Source organism: Octopus sinensis, linkage group LG15 (genome assembly GCF_006345805.1).
Source record: "Octopus sinensis linkage group LG15, ASM634580v1, whole genome shotgun sequence".
Lineage (NCBI taxonomy): Eukaryota > Metazoa > Mollusca > Cephalopoda > Octopoda > Octopodidae > Octopus > Octopus sinensis.
Window position 1 is genome coordinate 57023069 of NC_043011.1, and position 10013 is coordinate 57033081.

At 42.9% G+C, this 10013-nt stretch overlaps 1 protein-coding gene across 1 annotated transcript in view; it reads left to right on the plus strand.

Moving 5' to 3' along the window:
• LOC115219699 (serine-rich adhesin for platelets-like) overlaps nucleotides 1-10013 on the plus strand; it is a 219042-nt gene that overhangs the window by 208908 nt on the left and 121 nt on the right. Inside the window, exon 8 of the mRNA XM_029789875.2 lies at nucleotides 3051-10013. This exon is cut by the window's right edge and continues 121 nt beyond it. Within this exon, the coding sequence (XP_029645735.2) occupies nucleotides 3051-10013 (6963 nt within the window). The remainder of the gene's footprint in view (nucleotides 1-3050) is intronic.

The window sequence follows — 10013 nt, forward strand, 5'->3', positions numbered from 1 at the left end:
TTTTTGCATTGTTTACAGTTCTATTATAAATGAACGTCTGGTCTATAATGACTTTTAGATCTATTAATGACTCTTAGGTACATGATTAATATTATGACTGTCTAAACTAGCATTGTGGAGGCACATGGCCTAGTGGTTAGAGCAGCGGACTCGCGGTCGAGGGATCACGGGTTCGAATCTCAGACTGGAAGATGTGTGTGTTTATGAGCAAAACACCTAAGCTCCATGTGGCTCTGGCAGAAGGTAGTGACGAAACTTCTGCTGACTCTTTCGCCACAACTTTCTCTCACTCTTTCCTCCTGCATCTTGCAGCTCACCTGCGATGGACCGGCGTCCCATCCAGGTGGGGAACCTATACGCCAAGAAACCGGGAAACCGGCCCTTATGAGCCAGGCATGGCTTGAGAAGGAACAAACAACAACAAAACTAGCATTGCAAAAAATTGTGCAGAGATTAAGCTTTTTTAAATATTTTTTCTTATATATTTACTTTTATCTTCATTATGGTAAGTTGGAAGATTAGTTTCACCATTACAAAATGCTTTAATTCACAGAATTAGAGTTTCATAAACACTTATTCCACTCACATGAAAACCCATATGTTAGTTGCAACATATTTAGTTTAAAGAACAATTCTTCCATGCATAATGGTATTGCTTCTTTGTGGAACATTGGCCATCAATGAATTGTTCTCCTCTGTTCTTGATTCTGGAGTTGTCTTTCCTTCTTCTTTCCAGTTAGATCCCTCCTTTTTCCTTACAGCTATTTTTCAAAGTTTGCTGCACCATGTCATACATTTCTCCAAGGAAAGGCCTTCCTCTCCCAGATCTAAATTGTCATCGGTGCTTCTTTAACATTTCTTTTTCTAAGTAGGTGTATTTGTATTGGCCCTATGCAAATCCATTTTTACCTGTTGGAAGAGGTGGTCCATATTAGTCTGGCCCCTATCCTTTGAGATGTCCAGCATGAGAGGTCCTTGCAGGGGCTTGTGCTCCTCTGGCACAGCTCACAATCCCCCACACCACAAGATCTGGACCTTGTGATGGAAGGAACTTTTCAGTGTTCCTCGCTTGTATCAAATATGTTAATATTAATTGACCTGATATTTAATTAGTCTTTGGTGGTGTCTCTTTCAAAATAATGCACTCATTATAATTCTCTTTCATAAAAAATAAAATGCCAGCCTACTTTAGCTTCAATTACTGTAAAAGAATCTGTCCATGGGGCTAGAGCTTGACTCGACTTTTGTTGTTTCACTCCGGATGAAACAGGATTAAGCAGACAGAGGCATTCAGCCATGACTGTCTTCTCTCTTGTTTTTGGTCTATTTGGGGCTGAATTTTATAATGTATCCTTTCTTTCTTTAACCCTTTCGATACTAACCCTGCTGAAACCACCTCTGGCTCTGTACTACAAATGTCTCGTTTCCAAAAGTTCTGAATTAAAATCTTCCACCAAACCATAGTCACAATTTATGTTCCTAACACTAACTTAATGACAACCAAGCTGTTTTACTAAATTCTTTGTTATTTTTAGAATCAATTGAAAGAAACACAGAGCATCTCAACAGAAATATGGTAACAACAGGGTTAAGGTGTTAGTGTATGATATTTGGTTGCTATTTCTAGCTGACCAAGAGACCATGTAGAGACTCCTTTGTTTGTTTAATAGGATTGAGTGGACAAGAGTGAAGTGTACCTTCTTAATTAGGGTGCTGTGTCCATTGCAGGTAATATTTCCCAGAAATGTTGGCTATCAGTTTCATGAACCACAAGAATCTCAAAAGGGTCAACACTTAACCCTCTGCTCTGTAGCTATCCTCTCACCTTCACTCACTAATATCAGTACTAGGTACGTTATTCCCCCCCCCCCAACTTTTTATTATAAATTGCCTAGATCTTTGAAGAAGTTAACAAGCCAGCAAAGGAGAGTTTATGCTGTCATTCAACCCTGCTGGACATAGCAGCCAAGCCTCTCCTCCAACCACAACCTATCAGTTTACTGTAATCCTCGGTAGATAATGTGTGAATACATGAAAGGATGATCGTGGTTGGGTTGTCTTAGGTCGCTTCAATCAGGGTTGAACTAAGCCACAACACTAATGGAATTAGTGTGTTGTACTGAGCCATGTTGAAATGACTGTCCTCTTAAATCTTGGAGACTTGAGGAGATTTGAAAAGGGCTTTGCTGGTGCATTCAGTGGTAAGCGCTGCATCTTGGATGCCAGAAGGTTTCAAGGGTTATCACGAGGGAAAATGGCATCATTTCGTGGCATTCACCTTGACAGCTTTATCGCTTACCAGCCCCAGTCACTGATGTGAGAATCCCCACCCCACCCACCTACCTTTACGGCTGACTTGTCTTTGACCTCAGGTGCAAAAGAAATGGACTTTGGATTAAATTTGTTACTTTTATCTAGTTTCATCTTACCGAGTTGAGTTCACTCCCCTGTCAGGACATAGCTATGGTTACCTACCTCAAAGCTCAGTAAAATAAGAATCAATAACACACACCAGGTGGCAGCACAACTGATTCCATTACACTCTTCTTCTCTCCCCCTCCACCTTCAAACTGTTGCTCCCTCCCCTTGACCTTTATGTAAGAAATCAGTATTGTTGATCTCTGTTTTTGGCAAGCAGTGGGGGGGATGTCTCTCTCCCCCTCCCTCTTTCTCTCTCTATATTTCTCTCATACATATACACTCTTAGATGTCAAGTTTTGTCTTTGAATTCCTGCACACACACACATACACACGCACGCATGCACCTTATTTACTTGTGCATGAGTCACACTATTTTATACTTGATTTTAACTTAAGATATAAACACCTGGGGGGTGACTTATACTTGGGGTCAAAACTAAAAATGTGAAGGGAAAAGATTTTGTACCAAGACTTAACATCAAAATTAGGGGTGCAGCATGAGTACCCATGGTACATTAAGTGAGATTACAGTATAAGTAAGAAAGAGCCCAAATATAATATTTTTATCATTGAGATAATTACTGAATAACTTATGTTGTTGTTTTTTTTCTCTCTCTCTCTCTGTTTAGCTGCAATGTCATCTCTTTTCTCCAATGCTTCTGGTGGAGACAAGCATCGGGAAACACAATTACAACTCCAACGTAAGCTGCAAGAACGAGAAATACTGAAGGAGCAGAAACGTCGTCTACATCAACAAAGGCAAGAGAATGAATTTGATAGCAAATCTCCCCAAAGGACACGAAACGAAACTCACACCCCGGGCCTTCCAAGCCCGAAGACCAAGTTTTTATCACCGTCATCTTGTTTACGATTTCGATCATCAAGTAGTTTGGAGAACTTACTCATGCCGACTGCGTTATCCGATAGTAAATCTCGCATCAAAGACCAACCTACGAGTTATGCAACAGCTGCTGCCGCAGCAGACCGGAGATGGCATCAACCAAATTGCCAAGATGTGGCTTCAAGCATTGCTGCACATTCTCTTTCCCAGCCATTAAAACTGTTGTCTGCTCGATCTCTTTTCCAAGAGAAAACTCCAGATAAATCATCCAGTATCTGTGATCAATCCGACGAAAGATCTACGTCTCAGCTCTCCAAAAAGGAGGGCAGCCACGATTCAGCAGACACAAAGCCCAAAATAGACCAACTGGAAAACTTTCTTTCTGTGAAAAAGCCATCTGTGATCCCAGCTCAAAGTTGGGTTGATGAGAAAGGATGTAGCAAGCCTAAAAGTAACGCTGGGTCAAGTTTATCAGCCATATTGTCAACCCCTAATGAAGAAAGTGAAGACAACCTGCACAAAAATCAGTCATCAGCTGATGACAACAACGGCACTGGTGCCGATGCTGGGGATAATCAGACAGACAACAGTGTGAATAGTAACAGTGGTACCTTTTCCCTAAACGTGATTCTTGATAAAACTTCACGAGTTGGGAGTGGAGTACCCCTTGTTTCGCAGCCTGGTTATGCAAAAAGTGCATTTGTTCCTTTTTCGCAGATGCATTTGCAGAATGTGGCAGACACAAAGACAACACAATCAACTGATTACGCAGTTCCATCATCACAGAAGACAGCTGAGCATAACTCTGAGCCGAGTATTTTAGCACAAATGTTAGAATCAAACGAAAACTCATCGTCACCATCTTCTCCTAATTGTGGACAGAGTGGCAACTATGTGCAGGTTCCATCTTCTAGTAAAGCAAGTGGGGAGTCTGAAAGTGTGCCTGTAAGTTCTGTAGAATTAATCAGTCAAACATCTCCATCTGTTTCCAAACGATCTCGATCCCGCTTTGCACCAATACGTCCCAAGGCCATGCAGCCTAAAACAGTATTGTCATTACTACAGGAACCAAGTACAAGTACCTCTGACTTCCCACACTACGATTGTCGGCCAATATCTGCAATTTTAAAAGAAAAACGTGCTCGAGAACAGGCTGAAGCGCTGAGCCAAAGTAACAGCGTGACATCACTCCCTGCATCCCTCGCATCATCCACTTCTACTGCATCCCCATTCAATTCTGTTGCAACTGTAACAGAAGTCGTTACTATACCTGTCAACCATGTTAGCAAGTCAAATGAACTTCTCATAATCTTGGGGTCCCCAGCTTCTGGAGCCATGGGTCATTCCGGTAATGTGTTTCTATCATCTGCTCAGAACACTCCAGCCATTGTTTCAGGAACTAATTTGGATCAGCAATCTGCTGTAACGGCAGCAACCATTCTCCAAACCATTCCATCAATCACAAGCAATATCGTTCCCAAACCTGATGCCGTCTCCTCCCTTAGCAACAACCCAGGATGTATTACTGCTAATAACGAACAGCTGAGTCTGAAAACTATACAATTAAGTGCTACCAACCTTTCAATTCCTACTCAGCAGCTGTTCACCTCCATAAATACTCAACCTGCAATTACTACGGAAGAACCACCAAACAACACCATTCAAACTGCTCCAACCATTGGACTTTCTTTGACCGGTGGTCTAACTGGTCTGTCTGATGTACAAGAATGTCCAATAGAGAACCAGAATCAGTTTATGATCTCTAAAAACATCCAGTTAGAAGGAACTTTGCTTTCAGGTTTCAACTTTAGTTTAGCAGATACTTCGCAGCCACAAGTTGGTTCAATTGCAAACATGTTGGCAACAGACGCCTCCATTCCTCAGGTAGCAGTAAAAATGGAACCAGGTAAATTAGATTGCACATCTGCTCAAATCCCATTGTCTACCATTGCTTCAGTTGGAAAAACTGCTATGGTTGAATCGTCTGTTGACATTGCGAATTCAAACGAACCCAGTGGGGCAAACAGTGTGAACCAACCTCAGTCGATTGCTAAAATATTTCTAAGTGATTTCACTCAATCAATAAATTCCTCTGAATCTTACCCTAGTGATAGCGCCGTCATTGTTTGTAAAAGGGAGCAGATTGCTGCTGCATCTCAGACCAAACAAGAAACTCCTCAGCAACAACAACAACAACCACCACCACCTCAACAACATCCACCATCTCTTTTGAGACCTTTACTCAACTCTGATCTGAACTCAAGCGAACTTTCGAAAACTAAAATCTTGAATGAACTGCTGAGTTCTGAAGATTCTCCGGAAACTAAATCAAACCCTGACAGTCCTTTGGAGGAAGTGAAATTAGAACCCATCCATGAAAACCTTTTAGACAGCTGCTTGAATTTAAAAAGTTCTCCATCGAGTTCTGAATCTAATCTAGAAGAAATGTCACTTCAGTCAGAAGTGGCAACGGTGTCGGCTGTGTTACCTGGTTCCATCAACGAAGAAGACATGGTTAATTCTCAGACTGGAGCAGCATCTGGAGAATCTTTAATTTTTTCAAGACCTCCGTCGTGTGGTCGAACTTTGTCAGGCGACACATTCTTCTCAGTATCTCAGGGTAACATCACAACTCCGGTAACAACTGGTTTACTTCATCTTGGTACATTAACGAGCAATGGGACTATTGCTTTTGTCAGTACCGAACCTGTAGCTGTTAGTATGCCTGCTCAGCAACAACTACCTGTTCCTCCTCCCCTTCCCCCTCTCAATGACAAGAACACATGTTTGCAAACAGATACGGTTGTCACTTACAGCAATCAGTTAGTCTCCAGCCATATGTCTTCTGCTTCTTCATCACAGACTATCTTAACTGAAAACAAACCAATTGACTCGACCATCACCTTTCCTGTTGTCCAATCTAACCAGGTGGGTGCGGATAATTCTGATTCACTGATCATAGATTTCAACCCCCCTTCTAACGAACACTTGCTCAAAGCTCACTCGGACAAACCCTCGAATAACCGCAAACGGAAAGCCAGCGATAAACCGGTTTGCAACAATTCCAAAAAGAAAACCCAGGTAAACAAACTTGCTGCTGATTTGGCAGAAAAAATTGAAGCGAATGTTTCTTTGATCTCTGCGGGTCAAGACTGGTCAGACATATTAAGTAATTCTTCAGATACGCTGAACAATTCTGTGAGCAGCAGTGCCATTGTAGAATCTGTTCAAAGCCCTGACATATCGAGTGTAGAAAAGGATGCTTTGTTGGACAGTACTCCGCAAATGGTCAACCTTGGATTGTCCAGCCCTGGATCGAGTCAATGGCTCTCAACCAGCAAGATGAGTTCCCATGCCCAGACCATGTCCACTGGCATTAGTGGTAAAACAGCAAATCTTTCTATAAAGCTGCTCCAGAGGCAGTCATCGCAGCAAGCTGATAAGCATATTACCGATACTCTGAATATCAACCCGTGTCTGGCCAAAGATGCTGTATCTACTATTAGTCATCATCTGGATGCTGTTAGCAGTGATACTAACAATCAGTTATCTGCACAAGGTGTTTCTTATGCAGAGTTATCTCCCCACCAGGTGGCTTCAGAACTTGCTGCTTTCAAGCGATCTGCCTCTGATTCTCTCCCTTCCTTCTTACAATCCGTTGAGCAAAATTCCCCCTCAAATAATCTTGGAGATAAAACGGCCAACAAAAGCAGTGCCAAGAGAAAAATGTCTTCAGATTCTAGTTTACTTCAAAAACATCTCACTGACATATCCCTCCGGCAACAGACACTGCAAGAACATCAGCAACGTATCAAACAAGTGAAGTCAAGCTTTTTGTCCGACATCTTACAGTCTTCTGGTAGCGAAGGGAAAAAGGATTTTATTGAAGATGAGCTGCCATCTGATGTTGCTGACTTCATTACCGAATCGATGACATGTAACAGTCAAAACAACTCTGTATTTCCAACGAGTGGCGCTAACGAACAGCCATTTCCTGATCTTAAGCATGATGTGGAAGATTTATTGAACCAAACCAACACGTCCATTCCTTCTGAAGGGCCTGGGTCTGTAACTGTTACCACAGCTCTTAGTACTAATGAGTTTGTCTCTGAAGTTAACTTCAAAGGTGCTACAACATCCATTTCACTGTTAAGTGAAGGCAACCATAAAATTAATGTTCATAACAACAACAACAACAGCAACAGTGATGCCTCTAATAACTCAACAATTAACCGTCCAATCGGGGATCTTCTCCTCAAAAAAAAAAACACATTTGTGATCCCTGATGCACAAGCTGTAGTTCGGAAAGGGACCGAAGTAAAGCAAACTCGGTTCCCTGCAGTTGCACTCCTTCACCACAATCAACAACAACAACAACAACAGCAGCAGCAGCAGCAGTTACTGCAGCAACCACAACATGTTTCTTCTGTGCAACCTACATCTTTATGTGACATGGCAGCTTTCCAAGTGTCTTCTTCTCAGGCACCAGAATTTGTGGCTCCTAATGTTACTATAACGCAAAGGTGGCACACTATGAACTATGACAAAACTGGTTCTCACACCCCAGTGTCAGATAGTGGCTACAGCAGTGCAAGCCCTATACACAGTACTCCACCTGCTGTCTCGAATTCTTCATCAACTACAACTGACCCTTTGCTTAACAATATTATTACTGGTTTTGAATCTCGATCGTCGAGTTGTGAACCACCAACTCAAAGCCCTGTCACAGACCAACTTCTTCAACATTATACACCACTCATTCTTTCTCAGGGCTCAAACGGAAGCTCGGTGCCCAGTCCGACAAATCTCCCACCCTCCCCAAAAACCTTTACTCCCATCCATGGAAGCTCATTAGGTACTAATACTTATGACCCACCCCCCATTCGTCCTACGGCCACTGTAGCCAGTAAAATTCTATCTCACCAATTACATTCTGTGACTGGCTCTTCAGCTTCCAAAGTTCAAGCCCCAGGGAGTAGTTCTCAGCAGCCAAATAAATTAAATAAAGAAAACAACAAAGAACTGCTGAATCTGTTGAAAGCCAAGAATCCCCCTTCCTACGAAAATGCCATTCGAATGCTAAATCAGAAAGCAGCACAAGGAATCGGCTCCTCGTATCAAAACCAAAGTCATAGCAGCTTATCCGGAACCAACGCTAGCCATGCGGAACAACAACAGCAGACAGCAGCAATAACTACAACAACATCGACAGCAACAACAACAACTACTGTAACACCAACATCAATAGTGGCTGCAACAATGCCGAAAGCAAGAACGAAAACTCGCTCCAAATCCGTATCAAACAGTAACTCTGGCAAGAGCAGAACCAGCCGAAGGCGTTCGACAAAAGATAGCAACCCAAGCAACAGTGTGGAGTCAGCGAAAAAGGCAAGTGCACCTCATTTAGTGAGATGCTTGTCTGATAACAGTGGTACCATGTCTAGCACAAATGAGACACAAGTTGAGGAGAACTTGAATGCAAAACCATCAGAAACAGAGTTGAAATCTTCAGGATCTGAGAACCATGAAGCTGGAAGTAAAGAACCTTTGGTAATGAAAAAGAGATTAGCTGTGTCAGCAGCATATCCTTTCTCTTATAAACTATCTCTATTGAAAGATCGCAGTGCGGTTGTCATACCAGTAGCTGCTGGGGACCATCCGACCGTCTCAGTAGAACATCCGGCCACCACCACTCAGGCCGAATTCACTAAAATACCGTCGGTCAAGACAGCAAAAAGCAAAAACGAAGAAAGATTAAGCATCAGTCGGTCAAGCAAGTCTGGCCAAATCATCAAAAACTCTAAGTCCATCTCTCGCAGCCAGTCTGTACCATTACAGAACGTAGATGCTGGCAAACCGAAACAAGGTGGAACCCACAAAAAGAAATCAACCCACATTTCAGATCTACCAAATGTTAATTATATGGGAAACGCTCCAAATGTAGATTTGAGTCGGGTATTTTGGGAGAAAGTCCAGCCGACACAGAAGCCTAAAGCTCACAGAAAATGTGTATCAACCAATAGTGAAAGTGGTAGCAGTAATAGTGAGAGCAGTAGTAGTAGTAGTGGTGGTGGTACTGGCGCCACAAGTGGTGCTGGTGGTAGTGGTGGTAGCAGCACTGGGAAAGGAGGCAGTATCAGTGGTATGAATGAGAGCAACAACTGCAGTGAGGACAGTAGCAACTTGTTGATGAACGTAAGCACATCTAATAACTTCATAGGTAAAGGGAGCCAGATCCTCGAGACGGGTTCAACGGAAATAAACGCTGAAGATTTCCGAGCTAACCTCGACGTACTGTTGAACATGCATTGCTTCCGGAGGGACTTCGAGCAAGGCGGTTCCCTATCGTTGGTCAGTGCAGACAGCCCTGTCACAGACCAACAACAACAGCCCCTGATCGTATCATCTCAGGTTGCCCTTCAACTTGCTGGTTCAGTGTCGACTGTTATTACTACCACAACTACTACTGCTGCTGCTGCTACTACAACTGCTGCTGCTGCTTCTACTGCTACGACGACTAGTCCTACCGCTTCTAGTAACAACAACAACAACGGCAGCGGTAGCAGCAGCAGCAGCGACAGTGGCAGCAACGCTATCACTCATAGTACAGTTTCTACGACCAATTCTCCCAGCACCATCACTACCACCACCACCACCACCACCACCAACAGTAACAGGAACACTACTATCTTGGAAGAACGACTCAGTTCTGGTGCTTACCAAGATAGGATGTTACAGTCTCAAACAGTAG